Below are 21,240 nucleotides of genomic sequence, written 5' to 3' on the forward strand. Positions count from 1 at the left end.
CCCATCTTAACAGAAACATCTCTAATTAGATATTGGTAATTATGTGCAATATTCTCCTATTACCTTCAAAAAGGTAATGGTTGTGCAGCCTGCACTCTGAAGTGATCCTTTCCAAAAAACAAAAAATAAAATACACGCTTTTGATGGAAATGGTGTTGATTACATAACTTCTAGGAAATTGAGAATGTATTTTATTCGTAAATGTGCTGTGTGTAACTGGAATATATTTATGAAATTAAAACCAACTACATTTTCCTCAAATAAAGTTGCTTAGATCTCCTCTTAGATAATAGGGTTTTTATCTCACAAACTAAAAACTTTCTGAAGCTGTAGGAAAGGGAAAAGTATTATTTCACAGTAAATGTAGCTTATGTCAGTTTGAACAGACTTTGCAGATGCCACTGACACCTGAAGTGTCATTAAGTGTGGTAGACGGCCTATCATTCACACCCCCTGCCAGGTGATCTCTGGGAAACAGTCAAGAGGAATCTTTTTCAACAAATGGAAATGCAACTCTCACATCTTTACACACGCTGCGCTTATATTTTGTGACACCTAAACAGGAACGTCTGAATTTCAAAACATGGCCTTCAGACTCAGATTGCAGAAAAATATATATTTTCAGATCAAAACATTTACTGATACACCAACAGAAATTACACAACTCAACAGCCTGCATTGCATTGATACACATGAAGGTGTCAATAAAAAAAAAAAAAAAAAATGAAAAATATACTGGAATATTTTTTTTAAACATAAATATAAAACCATTTTGTTTTTGCTAGATTAAACTACTTTCCCCCACCTCAAAATGAACAAAGAAAAAAAATCAAATGATGCAAAATAAAATCCTGGCTGCTTTAATAAAAAAAGAATAAAAAATACTAATCATGCATACGGACAAAACACAAGAAAAATATTTGTACATCAGTGTTATAAAAAGCCATGCTCTTCTGTAGCACCTCTGGAGACGAGACGGGGGCTGAAAGAGGTGAAAGGGAAGCCCCCGTCAGTGGGGACAGGACAGGGCACTGAGGGCAGGACTGGACAGGACAGGAAATGGGGACACAAAGGGCAGGACTGGACTGGACTGGACAGGAGAGTGGACACTAAGGACAGGACAAGACAGGGGACACTAAAGGCAAGACTGGACAGGACAGTGCACACTAAGGACAGGACTGGCCCGACTCCTGCTGCAGCTTCTGTTCCTCCTTCCTCAGGGGGAAGGTGTCGATGAGGGTGAAGAGCTCGGACGCGGTGACGGGGAAGGCGTAGCGCTCCTTGTCCGTTCCGTGCTTGTCGATCAAGACCATGCTGTAGCTGTTGTGGGAGATCTGCAGCAACAACCTGCAAAGCCCAGCGACAGCATTACAGAGCGCTGATGCTGGGGCTCCCATCACAGGGGTCTGGACACACAACACGCCACTGCACGTGCCCGTGTCTGGGGGACTAGCCCTATACTGTAGCCTGCACAGGCATCTCAGTGAGGGAAATCAAACAGAACACCAGACTGTGGGTGGGTGTTTGTCAGCGCTGTGTGTTTTTAATGTTCAACTTCAAATAGAAACCTCCGAACCTCCCTCTCTAAAGTGCACAATAAGAAAAGATCGAAAGCTAAATCATTTCTGCAGAACAAAGGGAGGCACACAAGGCTTAATTACACTCTTTCACTTTCAAAGTCCTTTTGATGGGATTCCATGTTCACATTATGTATGCATTTTGCTCTTACCAGTCGAATGCGATCTCCACTTTACGTTTAGCAAAGCTATTCCTACTTATTTACATATACACATACAAACATACATACATAATATATACAAACACACATTTACACAAATACTACACATTTACATGTTTCAATATTTATATACATTGTATAGATTCTAATGCTTGCTAAGTGTAACAAATTGAATAATAATAATTTCCTTTCCTTCCTGGAAGGTGGACATATGCAGGAAATGAAGATCACACCTGTGTTAACAGCGTGTGAATCACTCCACATACACTCCGCACATTACCAACAAGCAAATATTTGTATTTAATAAGGAGGTGTTCTTCGGTACACAACCCTGGAGCTGTGGATGACAGCGTCACATACCTGATCTGTAAGGCAAGGCCAGGTGGGATGAGTCTGTGCCTGATCCTGCCGATCTGAGCTGGGTAAACCCCCACCAGCTCGATGACGGTGATGTGTCTCAGATCAAGGCCACACTGAGCTTGCTGCAATCATAAAGAAACACATATACATACGTGTAGACCAACATACACACACACACACGCTTACTGTACGAGGCTGGAAGTTCATTTTTCAACCACGATTAAGCTGAATTGCTCTGGACCTTCCTATTGCAAAGACAAAAGGATAAACAGTCATTATTCCATAGATTGTGCTCTCTGACCCTTCATATTGGATTTCATAGAGGTCCAGTGAAGATGCATGCCTGTCCACTCAAAAATAGACTTGCTTTATGTTTAGAGATTGATTAACTGGATTTGAGTCATTCATTCACTAACATGCTGGCATTTCTGTAGTTTGTTGTGTGGTTACAAACTGGTAATTACAAGGTTATTATGCTATAACGGTGCTTTATGAGGACATTGCCAATGTCCCCATAATTCAAAACACTTAAAAAACATACTAAATGATGTTTTGTTGAAAATGTAAAAATGCAGAGAGTTTGTTATTAGGGTTAGGGTTAGGGTTAGGGGATAGAATCTATAGTTTGTACAGTATAAAAACCATTATGTCTATGGAGAGTCCTCATAATGATAGAGGCACCAACGTGTGTGTGTGTGTGTGTGTGTGTGTGATCATGTATCCATGCTTTACAGGGAATAACGGCAGAACAATTATCGGTTCTCCAGCCTGACAGCCAGAGTGCTCCATTCCTGGAAAAACAGCAACAACTAATTCAAAATTGTTATATCTGATGGGATATAAAAGGCACTACTGAACCAATTTTTCTATTCCAAGTAATTGTAATAGTGCATACTCAAAAATGTATCTAATACAAAATAGGGACTATGTTATGTAGCTTATATTTTAATAATTCAAAATATAAAAATGAAGAAGAGTAGTTTAGATTAATAATTAACATGTTTGGAACCCATAAAAAGACTGAAATTAACTATAAATATTTTATAATAAATATATATATATATTGTAACTACCCAATATGGTGCTTCGTCATTTTGAAATGTAGTCAATAAGAGAGAGTGATTCATACTGTATTTTCCTTTAAGCCATTTTATGTTTTTACTTTTTCAGTGACATTGTATCTAAAGGTTATAGCTTTCAGGTCCCAAGCTTCGTTATACGTTTTGACATTTGAAAAGGTGCCAAATAATATACGTATAATTTGGAATAATGTACAAGTCACAAATCTGCAGTGTAAAACTCACTTTCGTTTAAGTGACTCGGATATTTTCCTGTTATTAATTTGCCATCTTTAATTAACACCCTCAGATTTATTAAAACTGAAATAAAACTGAACCTTCTGCTGCATTTCTACCCACAGAGAGTGCAACTGAAAAGAATCCAATACAAATATAACTGTTCCACATGCTTTTCTGTAGCACAGAGCAGTCCGACAGAGCATCAATGTCCAGTCATTGTCTCTGTACGCCACATTAAAAGCATAATAATTAGTGCATTTTAAATAAGTTTCCCTTGACTTTGCTGACAGCACCTGTTTCTGGATTAGCACCATAATGAAGTTCATAACAATCAGCCGCCATGCTCAATTCAAGTGAAGTGGAAAAACAAACAAACTCCCAATGTTGCTGTGACTGAAACACAAACTGAGACACAAACTCTGTCACGATTCTTACACTGGAATCCTGAAAGAGTTATGTCACACTGCAAAACTTCAATGCATGGACCCAGTGTGGTGGTCAGTGTATAACAGGGTCTTTGGGCTCTAGGGGGGACATGTTCAGTGTCATGGCAGAAGCTGTAGGAGAGATCTACCTGGAGAATGCCCATCTGGAATCGGTAATAGTGATTGGCTGCTGTGGGAGCCGACACAATGAGGACCCGCCTCTTCTCATAGAACTGGTCCAGCAGGGCGGCCGCGGTGCGAACGCCCACGTTGATGTTCATCGCTGCAACAAAGCACAAGACAGAGTCCTGCAAAACGCCTGTCCCACACAGCATGAGCAGGGCACCCCGCTTCAAACAGCACGAGCGCTGTGCTTCTGAGCAGCGGGGAAACCTCACCCACCCATCCCTGACACACTGAGATTACCATTGCAAAACAAATTAAACCGGATCTGCTTTTAGTTTAGCGCGGGACATAACAGCCTCTTCAAGGTCTCTGTCAATAACAAAGACACTTCAAACAGTCCCCAGCTGTGCAGGAGAGATAAGGAAATGTACTTTTATTTTCCTTGTCATTTTAAGGCTCATTTGTCTCTTCCCCAGAACAGAAAGTACATTGCTGCTGCCTAGCAAATGGAAGATGTCCGATGTAAAATCATGAAAAGATTTATATTGAAAACTGGATGGTTGCATACACGACCTTGCAGATATATGGACGAAAATAACAAGATGATCCTACTTGTAACATAAAACGTTCTATAAGTAGCTCCCTTATAATCAACAACTACAAAAAAACTTCCACCAATTCTATAAAGGCTTTATTGACAGTAAGACGGTCTGACGATGCCAGTGGGCCCGGTGATGCAGGTTGGCAGATCGGCAGTGTTTGCCTTTCTAATGTTAGCTAAAATGAAGTACGTCTGACAGGTAATTTGGGTAAACATGAGCAGGCAGATGTAATATAAGGCTAAATGATGTCGTAAAAAAGAAATATTTACTATATCCTACATTGTCATATATTTACGGTTGCTGTGCCGAAAGGATGATCTGTAGAATGTGTGCCAGACTTTTCTGACTAAATTAAGTGTCGGACTTAATTAATCCGTTAGCAATCGGTGGAGCTCCGACTGAGTGGGTTTTCTAAACCACAAGACACCGAGACACACAGCCCAGTCTGACACGTTTCATCTTTCCCTTCACAAACATTAATTATGCCTGCCTATTAGCCACAAACCGTAAATAGAAACTTGCATAACATTAAATTAATTAAAATAATTATCAATTCATAAAAAACAAAAAGATCTTTCTAGCTTGTCATATTGTTTTTGAACTCTGGTTTCTCGAGACACAGAGTCTTACATCATATTCTCCTATCTGTGCCTGGCCGGCTCTCTGAACACAGAGCTGTTACCCAGACATAAATCTTGTTGACACGTTACATTTTCAGTGCCGCTATGATCAAGCAAGCAGTGCCGGCACGGGAGGGAAATGATGGATGGTGTGAATGTGATCTGCTGTAAGTACCTGCGCATGTGGCCTCGTTGCCCGACCATGTCATCCCGTACTGACAGACCCTGGCGGTGCTGCCCTGGAGCTCATACCCCCCCATGCAGGAGAACGCGCAGGTGGCCCCGTAGTTATCTCCATCACTGTCGCACTTCATGTAGCCATTCTCCGGTGCATTCAGTGGGCCACACCGACGAACTGCAACGACACAGACAAGAACATCAGAACATGAGAAATTGTCCAATCAAGAGGAGGCCATTCGCCCCATCGTGCTCGTTTGGTGTCCATTAATAACTAAGTGATCAAGGATCCTATCCAGTCTGTTTTTGAATGTTCCCAAATTGTCGCTTCAACCACATCGCTGGGGAGTTTGTTCAGATTGTGACGCCTCTCTGTGTGAAGAAGTGTCTTGAATGCTTTGAAGTCCAATTTCCATTTGTGTCCCCGGGTGCGTGTGTCCCTGCTGATCTGGAAAAGCTCCTCTGGTTTGATGTGGTCGATGCCTTTCATGATTTTGAAGACTTGGATCAAGTCCCCACGTAGTCTCCTCTGTTCCAGGGTGAAAAGGTTCAGTTCCTCAGTCTCTCAGTAGGACAGTCCCTTCAGACCTGGAATAAGTCTGGTTGCTCTCGTCTGAACTGCCTCTAGAGCAGCGATATTTTTCTTAGATATCTAGATGAGCTCTAACTAGTGCATTGTACAGTCTGAACATTACTGCCCTTGCTTTCAATTCTACACTTTTGACCCTGGAGACTACACTCAGCAGGGGGGAGGTCATCCCACAGTTATGCATCATCTCCCAAGCACACAGGGTTGAAGTAAACTTAAAATTAATTGCTTTCAAAGATATAAGCATCACACATTAAGTGAACAGCTCAGGAATTCAAGTATTTCAATATCCAGTATAACACAAAACACAGAGCCACATCTTTTTAATCTGTGGCACACCAGCTCACTATTGTGTCAATTTTCTCCAGTAACCCTTTGTGAATCTCTTTAACCAAACAAGAGTTAAACATTCTGTCTTTCTTCTTCAAACATCGTAATGGTCTATTAATCCTCCTCACAATGTCATCAAGATGAAAAACCTCATTAATAACGTCTCATTAAAAAAGCATTAGGGAAATGTCCCCTGGGAGTTGGAAGTATTGAGCTGTGAACGGACAGGTCAAAATCTTCTACAAAAACGGGCCTCCAAAAACATGGCTACAAAGGATTCGGAAATTTTTAATATAGTTGGAAGTCTGCAGCACACGTGTCCTGAATCGCCCTCCAGAAAACACTCGTGTCTGGTTTACTCTGTAAGGACTAGAGGAGGCTTTTCCACAAACGTACTCATTTATTTCTAGCCATGGATTTTCCTGTCAACGAGGACATTGATATATTATGTGGGTTCGCAAAGCCTTAACATTACAGACAGGATCCGGCATCACTCCTGACAGCCCAGCTATCTGAAGGTCAATTCTCATGTCACGCAAGCGCCCAGGCTGGAGCGCCTACAGTACAACAACATTTTGGACTCACTGGCTCAGGAACCGGCATACCCCCGGCCCACACCTTCGCCTCGTCTATGTAGTGTATAGTAATAATTATAATACACTTTCAATGCGGTTACATACTGCATTAACATTAAACTAGACAGCGTATTCTCTCCAGTGCTGCAAATGACTGTCACACAGAGCTGACGGCACAATGTGCATGAGGGCTTATTTCAGTGTGAATAAGGACAAAAACAAAGCAAACTAGATCACTTCACAAGCTGTAATCAGTGCAGATCGCAAACACCAGTCATTCTGTAAAACAAGAGGCTGTTTAAGCAGGAAGAGAAACGAACACAGCGGGAAACTCTCAGATGAAGGATGTTGCTCTCTGGTGCACATTTCTTCCAGAGGGGTAATTTTGCCTAAATCACAATGTAGTCCATCACCCTCAGCACTTCTCTCACGTACGCACATATTACCAAAGCTATTGCTTTATGCCGAGTAGGTGTGTGTCAGTCTGAGTATATTATATGATGTACAGTATATTACCACAGACTAGATGTTGTATAGACTAAATGCATTAAATTAAAGGTTAGTAATAACCACTGGTAACCAGATGCTGAATCACAGTAATATATATATTTACATACACTGCATGATAAAGATATCCAAGGATGTATCTGTAAATGTGCCAAAAATGTGTGGCTTTAAATCACCTTTTTTTGCCATTACTTTTTCTCTGAACATGTTTCAACAAAAACAGGCCCATATATTATGCAATTTAAGTAGACATGAAAGAGGTTTCATTTATTTATCTTCTATCTTATGAGACGATGTAGTGAAGCGGGCTTTAATCTTTATCAAAGCGAGAGCTCTCTGCTGTCAAGGCTCTTACCAGGGTCCCCTACTCGGAGGCATCTCTCATCACACGGCAGTGAACTGCATAGTGAGCCGAGATGGTTAGAGTTGTGGCGGGGGCTCAACTTCTGTCTGCAATGTTGGCTAGGGTCGAGGTTTATCGTCGGGGTTAAAATGGGGTTGGAATCTTAACCTCAACCTAACATGGCCTGCGACTCAACCCCCACAGCAAAGACTTCACCTCACCACCCTGAACTCGTACCCTGAACCTCGGCGAACACCCCCCACCGACTCGAGAAGGAAACCCCCTGCATGAAGGATGAGAACCCACCTCGCACTCTGATGGAGAACTTGCAGGTGCCCTTGTTGCCGGCTCTGTCATACACGGTGTACTGGATTTTGTTGTCTCCTGCAGGGAAGTTGGATCCTGGCGGTTTCCCTTTCAAAATCACACTGAAAAACACGAGCATATTTTCCTTAAGGAGGTTCCTGTTGATTTTTTTACACTTCAACAGCAACAAGTTTTCGGGCTCAAATCGAGACAGTTAACCCTTTATTTTATATTCAGAAGAATTCAGTCAAACCCATTTTTGAAGAAAATAAACCTTTTTAAAGCTATATTTACAACGTAACAGAGGCTACGATTTTCAATTTTCATTAAAAATCTTACTTGCCAATGATAGAGAGTGTTCTCTTACCATCTGCCTCAGCTAATTTGTTTTATTATTCCACCTTTGAGATTGCACTTTCCACATCCCTGCCTGGGAAGCTCACAATGTCCTGCGGGTGCATTGTTGTTTGGCTAAATAGAGGCTCTATAGGACTACCACATTTGCAGAATGTGAAAAAAAAAGGTGACAGACTCTGTGAGTGTGCCGTCGGCGGTGTCCCGTCCCTCCGGGGTGTCCCAGTGCACTCGCACAGTCAGCTTGCCCGGCTCGGCAGTCTTGTCTTTTACGCTGGGACAGTGGATGGCAGGGGGTTCGATATCTAGGAGAGAGGAGAGCAAAACCAATTAAATTACAAGCAGAGAGCTTTCTCCCAGAGTTCACAGCAGGATCGAAAAGTGTGTGGAAGGTGCTGGAACAGAACCAAGCTGTCATAGGGAAGGAAACATTGTGGAAAAGTACTAAGAAAGCAAAGTGCCCTGAGGAAGCTTATTAAAGATTATTAAAAATCGCACTCATATTTCTCCTGGCATGCATATAAAATGTACAAAACAACAACGCTAACAAGTGTTTTGTATTCTTTTCAATTTGCATGGACTTACTTTCCCAAAGGCACTAAAAAGCACAGATAAACACAGAGGAGACTGGGCTCTTTAGAGGGGTCCCTATAGATTTCCATTCCTACTCCTTTGTAAATTGCATTTTAGAAGCTCTTATCATCTTGGAAACCAATTTAGTAAAATCACTTCCAAAGAGCCAAATCAATAACTCCTGGGTGCTCTGAGTGTCACTCCGGTGCTGGGTATCCATTTGTGAGGCCAATCAGATCTCCTTGCCTGTTGCCAATACTTGATTTCACCAGTGAACGCTCTTCTGCCGCTGCACATATACAGCCTAATTACACAAAGTTTCTACACAACGCAGCACACAGTTCACACTGAATGGGTCTCAACAAAATAATGACACTAGAAATGGATACACACTCTCTAAGTGGATCTCAGAGAGCCAGGAATGGCAACCATCATTGTGAAAAGGTACGTTCTTCATCTGGTGGACAGATCTTGCAATTATACGCTGAATTATTCAAATGAATCATTTGCATAGCGTACACAATAACATATGTTAATGATCAAGTGCCAAGGGTGATATGTTTGGGTAGCAATTGAGCCGTGTTGCCCTTTTATAGAAAAGGCAGATATTTGCAATAAAGGCCACTGGGCATCTAAGATAATGAAAACCTATGGGAGCCCATTAGACCTCCGAAATGGGTCACAAAAAACATGAAATAATTTGCAGATTTATACAGAAGTGTTCAATTATGTGGAAAGGGGATTTTCTGGTCTCCTGGGAGATGGGAAATCACAGCATTCATTGTTAGCTGTGGGTTTCTGATTGAAACCAGAAACTGTAACGTGCTCCCTGCTCAAGGTGGGGTACGGGTGAACGGACTAGAAAATGTAAGACTTTTTTTTCTACATGTCTGGAAAGTCCATTTATGAAATTCACAATAACAAAACAAAGAGCTGGTCATAGGAACTGGGCTTGCTTTGACTTCAGCAATACATTCCCGACATCAGTCGATGCCCTGAAGTCCGATGTTCGGCGCACTGTGATGCAGGTCTCTTCCAGCAGCCTGCCATTGTTTCAGTTTTGTTGGGAAAATACTCCAGTAGGGATTATACTTTATGCAGCACGATTTCAATGGAGAAACTTGAAACATTAAGATTACTTTTATTCATTTGTAATTTAGACAAGTACATATACACACACATTACTAAACTGAGACACAAAGTTGTACATTAAAAAAAAACGATTTGTCTTTCCAAAATTGAGGCGAGACTGACATCTGCTGGTATTTTTACAGTAAAAAACTTCTCAGTGTTTTGTTTTACTCCAGTCAAAATTAGATTTGAACACATACTCCTCTGAATGTGTTTTGTTAAATAAATAAATACACACAAAATGGTTTACAGGCTGGTAAGTTTTGCATGTTTTATATCAATCTCTTGGAGGAAAAGAAACTTCACACGTCAACGTATTTTGTTTACGAACTCTTGCTTGCTTTGGATTCAGGCCAGGTTCTCTAAAAAACTCACAAACACTGGTTAGAAGTGGGGGAGATTGAGTTCCCCTTAATCTTCAACCCCCGAATTCCAGTACATTATGAACATTGTGAGGTAATGTGGGACAGAAAGTGCACTCGGCTCCAGCGCTCAACCATCCATTCATCCCAGGCAATGGCTTCCCATTCATCGTGTCGCAGGTTTCCACACCAAATGAAGGCAATTACATCCTTGTAAGATTTGGCAATTAAAACAGACTGTAAGGGCTGTTCATTCCTGGCAAACAGTTAATTATCTAATTAGGGCCGCTTTTATACAAATTGTGTTGTCAGCATGGAGGCTTCTGCAGTTCCGCTATTTAATTACAAAACAATTACAGTGTGTAAGTGAAAACAGAGGAGCTGTGTTCAAACTCACCCACACAAGTGGTGTGCCTCCCAGTCCAGGCTTTATTGCTCATGCACGTCACCGCTGTGTCTCCTTTGAGCTGGTAGCCCGGCGAGCAGAAGAACTCGCACCGGGAGTTGAAGTAGGACCCGTCCGAACACTTATAGCCTCCGTTCGCTGGCATGGTCAGCATGGGGCAGCGGATTTCTGAAACCAAGTCAAATCCCGCAACAATAAGCTTGGTGACAAGCTGAAAAGGGGATTAATCTGGCCCTGAAAACAGGAAATATCTTTGCCTTTTGTGGTTTCTTGACTCTAGGGTTTGATATATTGATGAACATATTAAACACTTTAAACATATGGTTAAAACAAAAATAAAAGCAATGTACACAAAGTGGTTTAACATAGGGAGCTAAAACACAAGGTACACAATTTCAAAAGTGTGAATATGATTAACACGGTATATTTCTAATTTGAAGACAAAACAATCAAAAGATGAGGTGAACCTATCCACCCTGCCTATGTATGTAACAGGTGTGTTTGCTGCATGTAGTGGTTGTGCACAGTGAGCTGCAGTTGGGGTTGCCCACCTCTGCATGCATAATTCCCAGACCACCTCTTGTTGGCCATGCAGACGACCTCCGGGTGCCCCACGATCTCATAGCCCTTCTTGCAGTGGATTTTGCAACGGGTCCCCATCACATTCTTATAGTACTCTCCTCTCGGTGTCCGGCAGCTCACCTGGCCATTCTTCACCTTGATGGGAGCGCACCAAGGCGTCCCTGTCCCAAGAGCACAGGACACCACAGTGAGAATGACACTTAACATCCTCCTCCTATCAATCATCATCATCATCATCATCATCATCATCACAGAGCAACAGTATCACCACAATAAAATCACAATCATTCAGATGGCATCGATAATGAAATCTGTGGATGGCGTCACAGTGGCACCAGTACAAACCAATACGTATAACTAGCACATATAAGAAACCATTTTACTTTATTAGTAATGCAGTGCAGGACAAGTAACCAATCTACAGCGAAGGCGTTGCTTTAAGATGAGTCTAACAAAGGTTGAGGATAATTTGTAATTAGTACTAGTGAAGTTGGCTTAATTTGACTATCCTTCAATCAGAACAAAGGGCTCTGGCCCCTAATACAAAACAACACGTTTTTTTTAGGTTTTGTCTACTCAGCACAATTTCTACCTTTCCCCTGTCTTATCCGTTTAAGCTTCATTAAAAGTCATGTTGCAATTAAATGTGTTTGTACAGTAAGTCATTAAACACACACACACACACAAACGATTTTCAAATTGCATTGATAAATCAAAGACATATGCAAGGAGCCCCCTCTACTGGTAAAGGGAGGTAAAAGCAATTTCCAAATAATAATTCCCACCCCCCCAAAAAAGAGAAAGGTCAGCATTTATTTACACAACTCATCTAAGATTAAACATGAAATTGAGATATAATATGCTTCAAAAAAAAAAAAAGAAGCTTTAAGACATTTCTTATTTACCAATATATAAAACGCGGAGGATCAAGAATAGGCATTTTAACACATTCAATATTTCTAATGCCAACATTGTGGTCAATTCTGTTTACAGGATGATGAAAGTTAAAACTAACTTAAATTAAGAAAAACAATAAAAAGCGTTTTCTAACGGTTTTACTTATTCATTGTTCGTATTCGTTGTATTGACATTATGCCCCAGTGCAAATAAAAAGCCGTCAGATCTTTCAAATATTACCGGTGACGTAAAAGACCGTTTAACGAGACGATCGAAACGAGCGTTGGATTTCCGTTAAAGTTCAACAAACACTTCAAACGGGCGCTGTAACATACAATAAAGGCTGCACAATACACACTTCCATTATGAATGGCGTGTTTAGGATTGTTTAAAAAATAATTGCTGGGTGGTTTCCCCAGCAGATACAATAAATTGAAACTAGGTTGTTTCTAATGTATTGTACCTGCTGGGCCCCTTCATTGGATGTTTAATTTAGGATGTCGTTTACTAAAATAAACAATGATCGATGTAAAAAATATATTTAGAGAGAGAGAGAAATTTGACTGACATACCTAATTTAAAATGCCTTCAATTACAGTAAATCAAATTTTGTACTGATGCCACTGAAACAACTTCTGAATTCATAAAAGAAGAACAAATACGTATTTTTAATCTATTTTGGATGGATAGACTTGTTACTGACCATATTTTAGCTGAATCCTTCCATCTCTCTGTGCACTATGGGAGATAATTTCTTAATAAAAGTAACAAGAACAGTACTTACCTGAAACAGGAAATTACATTAAAAAAAATACTGAAAAACTTACCTCCCAACACTGTATATGTACATATTTATGTGTATATAAATATAAATACATTATACACATTGATATATACACACATGCATACATATATGTAGGCTATGTATGTATGTATGTATGTATGTATGTATGATAAAAACACAGCTTTTTTGTCGGCCTGCTTGGCTTTATACACTGGCTGCCTCTATGTTTGTCTTTAAGCACTTGTACTGGTCCGAGCTCAAGCTACCCCGTCACTGGTCTTGTTACTGAGGCAGAACAGCAGCATTCATGCAGTTTGTACAGGCTTCGGGAACTGGCACACATTAGTGATTAGTCACAGCATTCACCTTTATATCTATGTGAATAAGTGTCTTCGTCGTCTCCATGCGGTGAATATCCAGATCCTACAACACAAAATAAAGACCAAACTAGACACAAGAGAATCGCCATGATCAAGGAATGTGACTTGTTTCCATGCAGCCAGACAACAAACACATTGACACGACCATGTTCAGAGCAAAAAGCCAACCGTGTGCTGGTTTGGCCGTACGCTATATACATGCTATACTGTACACAGGAATCCGTGGATTCTCTGACCAAAACCAGCAACGTCCGGTCAATGAGTCACAATGCAAGGAAGCAGCAACGTTATTAGGGCCAATAAAATTATACTTACATTTATCTGTAGACAAGTGGACTTAAACAAAAAAAATGCTAATTGCTTGAGTAGTAATATATCATATCACAAATGCTTCAGTTTAAACAACATGTTTTGAAGAACATACTGGTAAGAAAAGGTGAGTTATTAACTTGTGGATGACTTAAATAGTTTAGCAGCAAAGAGGTCCATGCTGTAATGCCAGACTTGGATAGGAACATGCCAGCTGTGTGCGGCAACGTTGAGTCCCAGGAGGGCCGATGGAGACCTGTGCAGGACTCTAGGACAACACAAGCTTCACACACAAACAGGAGTAAAGCCTTGTCACTGTTCAGTTTGTTACAGTACACAATCCGATGCTTTCACAGTAAATTGTTCCTCAGAGATCTTTACGACTTTGTTTACTTCCATGTCTGTGAAACCCCCCTATTGGGATTGTATTTTCTGAAAGCTTAAGAGAGTCTGCAGCTGCACAAATACAATCCTTTCTATTAATCAATATTTAAATGAAACGTTGTTTAAATTTAATACAATTTCTGTGTGAATATAATTATCCAATTAACACCCACATGATATTCTTTATTCTTACTTCACTGCTCCTCAGGCCAAAGAGACCCCTCAGTCCTATTTCAGTCATGGGCAGTAAGGAGACCAGCTGGTCACCTTTTTTCTCCAACAACCAAGGAGAAAAATAAAAAATAAAACTTCTTTAAAAAGCGTAGAATAGCCGAGCCCATTTGCTGGAAAATGCAACATCAGCAACAAAACAAAAGTGTGAGTGTGAGTGAGATGATTTTCACATGAGAGGGACACACACCTCCTTCCAGAAAATAATGAAACCTTTATGAAATCCAGTGTTTTGGCCAGCAGTCAGAACACTATAGTGGAGGAATAGACCTCATTCCTTTTTTCGTATGGATCGACTGTAGTGTAAACACGCCGTGCTGGGGTAAGCAGGGACCCTCACGGAGAGCGATCGCTGCCAATGAGAAGCAGAGTTAAAGGATGAACGGCCAATAGACTGTCAGAGAAGAAAAGTGGAATAAATCTTCCCAGCTCTGACGACAATGTGTTTCCACTTACAAACGCATATTTATTGCTGGCAGCCAATACGGGGGACTACATCGGAGCCAAGTCTTAGAAAGTTTCTGCTAGTTTTTTCTCTGAGTGAGTTTCATAAACTCCACTAAACACTCCAAACATTTTAGGAAGGAATTCCTTTGTTGCAGTCTTAATATTTCCATTATGTATGATTGTTCTGGTCTGAATGAGAACTGAAATACTCACAAGGACCCATGCAGGGCGTTGATGTAATGCACCCGATGCTGCCACCAAGATCGTCTGGCCCAAGTGTCCTTCAGAAAGTTATCATCTGGAAGTTTTAAACACTTCAATGGGGGAAGTGGGCAGAATCGGTGTGGCAGCACTTACCACCTCGATGGAATGGTTCTGTATTCGTGTGGTACTCTTGGTTTGTGTACCACTCAAGAGGAACGCTAGGTGTTCAAGTGATACACTTCCTTTGACCTGGACAAGTACGACCATCCTCTGAGACAAGGAATTATTGTGTCCTTCTGCCAGGGTAGCAAGTGGCTCTGATGGGTTCCTTATTTCCTTCCCTGCCTGCAGTGCTTGCTCCTAGAGAGATATTTATAAACATTTTAACTTCCCGATTTTGTCTTCCGAACATCTTAAAGAGTTCTCAAGTTACACTTAAAAGCCGGCACAGCGAGAAGCAAAGATCTTCAAAACCCCATCAGACCAAAAATGAACCAAACAAGGTATGAGAGCAGTAGAGAGTGAATGCCACAGCGGGGAGAGCTGACATTCGATTCATGCAACGCAACAGATGTACAAAGCTGATTTTCTGCTCGTGACTTCTTTCTTTTTTCCAGTCATCCCTCATAAACTTGAGAGGAAAAGTAGAATCTTCTCCACTGCTTAAAAATAAAACCAGAGAATTTGCCCAAGGGGAAATTCCACAACTCTATGCTGATAGTTTTATGCAAAATAGCCTACTGTGTGTGATGTTTTTTTTTTCTCCACTGGAAACTGAAATGGTCAATGTTATTTTTGTAGAAAGATTTGCAGCTGCACTGAACTAAATCTCTCTAAATGTGATATTTATCTAATCAAGGCACTTACTGTAGCAAGCTGTAAGTCAGTGGCCACCCACTACTTTTATCATAATACAAATTCTAGGCCACCTGGGTGCCGACTCAGCAAAATCCTGCATTTGCTTATTAACCTGAGTCAAGAGAGCAGCCAGCTGAGCTGATCTGTGCTGGGACTTGAAGAAGGGTCAAAGGCAAGATGCAGAGAATGTCTTTATACAGAAGACACTCAGCCCAGAATCAAGGGGCTGAGAGAATAACCAAATTACAGCCCTTTCATCACAGCACCTGGGAAGAGCTCCTACATAAACGCTAGGCTGCAGTGTGAAGCTTTTGTGTTTGTTTTCTTAACGCAATATAGACGCCAAGGTGGCCCACCACAGAGAGACGTGCGTTCCCACTCCTCTCTTCTGTAACGCGGTTTGAGACGCTTCGCTGCACGACACACAGCAATTATTACTACGCCGAGGCCCCTTGCTAGGAAGTCATTATGTCGATTCAGAATACTGTATAGGATTCCAGACTCTGTTGTGCCGTACATCTAGGGGGGAATGAAAAGTACCCTTTCCACAATTATCCGGCTGCGGGTAAACATCAGACTGAAAGGAGATGAAAGCCAACAAAGGCCACACACAGAAGCCAGGCTGGTGACGGGGTGAGCAGCCCAGGACCCCAGATTAAAGATGAATGAGAAACAGGAGCTCAGTCTGTGTGATGGTGGAATAATTATGCCTCGAGGGATAACATCAGTCAGCTGTAGGATCCGTAGAAAAGCCTGGAAGCGCCATGCAGCAATTCACAATGACATCATTTCTCACTATGCGCCTCTATTGCTGGTTACAGTATCCCTGCAACTTTATACTCTTCTATTTCAGAATGTTTATGATGTTTTACTGCATCTCTTGATTACTAGGTTTTGCACTTAGATTGAAAGCACTTCTGAAGCAATCTGAAGCAAGTTATTGAGCCATTAGAGGGTTACTTAATAGGATACAAAGTTTTATACATGCCAGTGGCCTTGCCTTTAAACTATACAGTAAAAAGCATAATCGAGAGATCCTTCAGTCCTTGCTTTTAACATAAACATGCACGAAAACATGAAGGTTACATACTTGAAAGAAAATCCTAGCTTTGATTACTAGTCCAAGTACCTTTATTTGAAGTAGGATATATATATAAAGGCCGTCAAGGTAGTCAGGACTATGTCGAGATCACAGTGAATTGTGTCCTGCAGGAAATCAGGTCAACAACAACGCACTTAACATTTACAAATGTACAGGTTTTTAAGTGTCTGCCTCAAGGTGTATGAATTTTAAAAATAAAGGAGAAAGAGTTAGGAACCGAATCCTAACTCCGAGTTTAATACTTATATACAATACACAATACATACTGTAGGAATGCCAGTGCTGTTAAACATTCACAAGAAGTGACTTTGTATTGTGTTTTTGGAATGATGCCTAGGAATGACTTCCCCCCAACAATCTTGTGGTGACTGCTGTATAACAGGCTACACAATCATACTTTAAAAGAAGTACGCCGGAGGTTTCCGTAAGTTTATGTGAAAATTGGATAGTACAGCGCCTGCAACCTTTTCTTTTTCTCTCAACAAGCGTGCATTTACTTTACAGGCACAATCTGTATCACGGCAAAAGAAGGTTTGGTCCGATTGATTTATATTGTATAAGAAATCACATAAATCTTGATTCAGATTTACAATACTCAAGAGAGACTTTTTGTTTTTTGATGGGAAAAAGATGTGAAATGAGCAAGCCCAGTATGAGCAATCCCTCCTTTCTGACACACATTGATGACTGTATTGTCGGGGCAAGATTAAGTTCAATGGCATGTAGACGGAACAGATAACACCGAGCTCCCGGCAAGACACTTCAATAACCATCTTCTCCACAAAATGTGGGCATGGAATTTAACGCCGTCCTCTACCGAGTAAACTGAAACCGCAATCAATGTCAGATTGACAAGCGGTGTTTATTCTGTCATCATACATCTGCCTCCAGTAGCTTGTCTTCGTGTTACAACCTGTCTCCCGCAAACCCAGCCGAGAGGTGATTTCCCAACCTAACTGTGGCTGAATTGTTAACTCGCCCAGCAGGCCTTGTAGTCTCGAATGAGGTTTAAGTGCCTGAGATGCTCATAAAACTGGTTGGTGGGAACTTAGCAATGCTCCTTAGCCTCTGGCCATCAAACCAGCTAATTTTATTCATATTTGTCCTCTTTTTAATACCTCACAATTAAATGTAATGGTACATAAACTGGGTGCATCCTGTTATAAAATACAAAAAAAAGTTAAAAGATAGTGATAGAATGAAAAACCTACAAAACTTTTAACATAAACTAATTTTTTTCTTCCGTACACATAGCATGTGACTATATTAGTCTGACATACAAAGGTGAATTGAGATGCATTGATTATTCTGAAAGAAATGCAAAGTGAAGAAAAGAATGACATAAAACCATTTGTCGTATGTATTTTATGTAGCTTGCAAGAACATAAAAAGCAACTGATAAGTTTGCCTTAACTCAACTTATATATATATATATATATATATATAAAAATGTTTTATATAAGTGTGCTGCTTCAATGCACAATGCACAATCATAATGCACACCACACAATAAATCTGTAGCTCATTGCTCAGCAGACAGAAGGCACTATAACATGCTGAACCCTGAAAGAGCTCTGATTGGATGTTTCCGGCTGGTGACTCATCTGTACCAGCAGCCCAGCGAGAGAGACTCTACACGTTGAGCTGAATTCCACAACTGAGAATGACTAACGGGACTAAAATTGCTTCAAACTAAACTTTTACATGAAAGAATTTCCCTCAGACAGATTTTGCAGTCCGCAGACTTCAACATTTTCACTCAACCGGCCAACGTTTGGCAGCAAATCATCCAATATGTTGACTGTGACATCAAGCCAAGTCAAATGTAAACAGCAAACGGGTTGGGACTGTAAGCAGGCCTGTCCAAAGCCCCAGAGCGCAGCCTCCCTCGGCACGTGGTGAGCCCTGGACTGGACCCTTACACCACCGCGATCACCTCCCCCGAACACTTCTCACCCACTAACTGTTTTGTGGCTGCAGTTATCTCGTCCCCACCAGGGACTTTCTTTTTTCCAGCAGAGGACAGCATGTTGTGCCTGAGAAAGCACGACCATGATTTGAGACAACTGAAAGGGATGTTGCTCGGCTCCTGTGACTTATGAAAACCGGCACAGAACTGAGGCCAACTGTATTCATCATATTAAACAAGAGAAAATCAAGAATGATCGTATGGGAGGGTCGATTCTGATTTGGATCCAAGTCTAATTTTCCCTCCGGGCTGAGAATTGCTGTGGCATAGGAGAGACTGCACAGGGGTCAGAGCGGGGGCACCGACCCCCCGAAATGGAAGAATCTTCCCAAAGGTGAAAAAAGGCAGGTTGCACGAAAAGAAAAAGGAAAACCGGAGGCACACTTAATTTCTGAGTTTAAATAAAGACAGATTATGTTTCTCAGTTTAGGAATGAAATAGTCTGTTGTACACAGTTAAAACATACTCTTTGTGGTACTCTATTCAGTTTATTTTTTATGACAAAACCTACAGAAATATGATATTCCGTAGAAAACCATTTTAAGAATATTGGGAATGGGACCAGCATTCCTCACAAAAACTCCTAGTTACTGTCAGGACAAAATGAATGGAAATTTGCTCTTTATTTTATGCACCGTTAAGCATTTTCTTCAGTCTGCAGCAGTTAATATGTTTGTGATCAATTTTAGTGTATTATTTACAACTTTATGACAATTCTATTAAATGTAGCTTGCCTACACTGAAAATGGATTTGAAGACATTTCATTTTCAGAACACATACAGAGAAGAAAATCTGGAAGGTCCTCAGAGGTTTTAATGCATTGAAAAGGATGATCAGAAAACCATTATGAATTAATCCAATAATCCTTTTGTTGAGTTCTGGGTGGTTCCAGTCATTTCCAGTGAGTTAATCATGCTGGGATAATTGCTTTGTCAGCCTACAACTTAATAACACATTTTTCAGGGTTTGTCTCCAGATCCCAGAAGCAAATATGACAAGCTTGTGTCTGTTCTATGGCCACTGTCACATTTCTAACCTCTAACTTCCCTTTTCGGGGGTTATATATAGATATCCTTACAATGTGGTGTGGCGGAAACTTAAATAAATACACAACTCTGCTCCAATGAGAATGCACCGTTTCTCTTTTAATCTTGTAAGATGTTGGCTCCACGTGTTGTTTTTATGCAAACTGTTTCCAGTTTGTCTAGTGCGCTTCTCTCTGTGCGCACACAAAGTATCCGATTCCTGCCCGTCGCCCCTCTCCCAATACATCCCACGTCAACAGATAGAAACATCATGTTCCCGGCAAATACACAGCAGCTCAGGGCGCACATGGGTTACTCTGTGCAACCGAGGCGCAAAAAAGCCCCATCCGCGCAAAAACTTCAGCCCTTCGTGCATCTCCGTGCAAGTGCAATTCAGCACAATGAAGAAAACACGCGTAAAAACCTCGGCGATTGTGTTAAATGTAACTTCACCCAGACAGCGAGAGGCTTGTCGTGTCCTGCGTCCAACAGCGACTGCTTTCCTACGTCAAAGAGGGACCAACATGACACGTCTTACCTTCGTGGTATCCAAAGCTGCAGGAAAAGTGCACACCTAAGACCAGGACCGCTAGCAGCCAGGTATCCATGTCCAGATGTTTCACTCTCTTCCCCATGAGTCTCAGGGAGAAACAGGCAGCTGGAGCCCCTTTCCACCGGATCCGCCTCCTGCTGCAGGAAACGGGAGAATATTCTCCTCCAATTACTAATCCAATTTGGACACACAGCCGGGACGCATCTCCGTTTATGTGTGCATTGCTTAATGTGCATTTATTTATTAATGATTATTATCCATTCAAATCATGGGACTTCTATTGGTTATTTGCGATTGAAAAGTAAGAATGCGTTACAGTCGAAGTCCACAAGAACTTCTCTAGTTTGAGCACTTTAAACCCCCACTGAACTGCGCCAATCCACTGTTTACTAACGGAGGAGATCCTGACGCCAACGTGATAAATCACAAGTTACTGTCTGATTCCCAAGGAAGCCTGGAGGCTGACGTTTTACACACTGAAATTAACTGTTGAGCTTTCTTCCCCACAAGCAGTCATGCCAAATGTTAAAGAAAGAATAAACCTCTAATGGAAATGTGATCATTTGCAGTGATATATGGAATGAAGACCTATTAGGCGTATTTTGTCGGAGGAGCTCCAAACTCCAAGCATTTTCAGAGCGGTGCAAATGTTTTTACAGCCACTAATTTAGTAGACTTTAAAGGCATGTCCA

The 21,240-nt window shown here is 41.1% G+C and overlaps 1 protein-coding gene across 2 annotated transcripts; it reads right to left on the reverse strand.

Moving 5' to 3' along the window:
- Positions 1-601: 601 nt before the first annotated feature.
- srpx (sushi-repeat containing protein X-linked) lies at positions 602-20,901 on the reverse strand. Of its 2 annotated transcripts, XM_066706049.1 has the most exons (10): positions 20,534-20,900; positions 13,452-13,508; positions 11,374-11,565; positions 10,814-10,990; positions 8,529-8,655; positions 7,997-8,118; positions 5,345-5,524; positions 3,971-4,104; positions 2,099-2,220; positions 602-1,347 (listed from the first exon to the last, which is right to left on the reverse strand). In XM_066706049.1, exons 1-10 carry the CDS (start codon positions 20,628-20,630, stop codon positions 1,167-1,169), a joined length of 1,389 nt encoding a protein of 462 aa, XP_066562146.1. In that variant the 5' UTR covers positions 20,631-20,900; the 3' UTR covers positions 602-1,166. The 2 variants fall into 2 exon arrangements, with proteins under 2 accessions (XP_066562146.1, XP_066562147.1); XM_066706050.1 differs by lacking the exon at positions 13,452-13,508 and having other exon boundaries at positions 20,534-20,901.
- Positions 20,902-21,240: the final 339 nt, after the last annotated feature.

The sequence above is a fragment of the Amia ocellicauda genome, chromosome 6, assembly GCF_036373705.1.
Source record: "Amia ocellicauda isolate fAmiCal2 chromosome 6, fAmiCal2.hap1, whole genome shotgun sequence".
Classification (NCBI taxonomy): domain Eukaryota; kingdom Metazoa; phylum Chordata; class Actinopteri; order Amiiformes; family Amiidae; genus Amia; species Amia ocellicauda.

Excerpts from the sequence above, each read along its gene's own strand:
- srpx (XM_066706049.1), bottom strand. The coding sequence starts at position 20,630 with ATGGGGAAGAGAGTGAAACATCTGGACATGGATACCTGGCTGCTAGCG. Across the intron at positions 10,991-11,373 it reads TGGGAATTATGCATGCAGAG|AAATCCGCTGCCCCATGCTG; the intron begins GTGGGCAACCCC and ends ACTTGGTTTCAG. Across the intron at positions 5,525-7,996 it reads GTTCTCCATCAGAGTGCGAG|TTCGTCGGTGTGGCCCACTG; the intron begins GTGGGTTCTCAT and ends GTGTCGTTGCAG.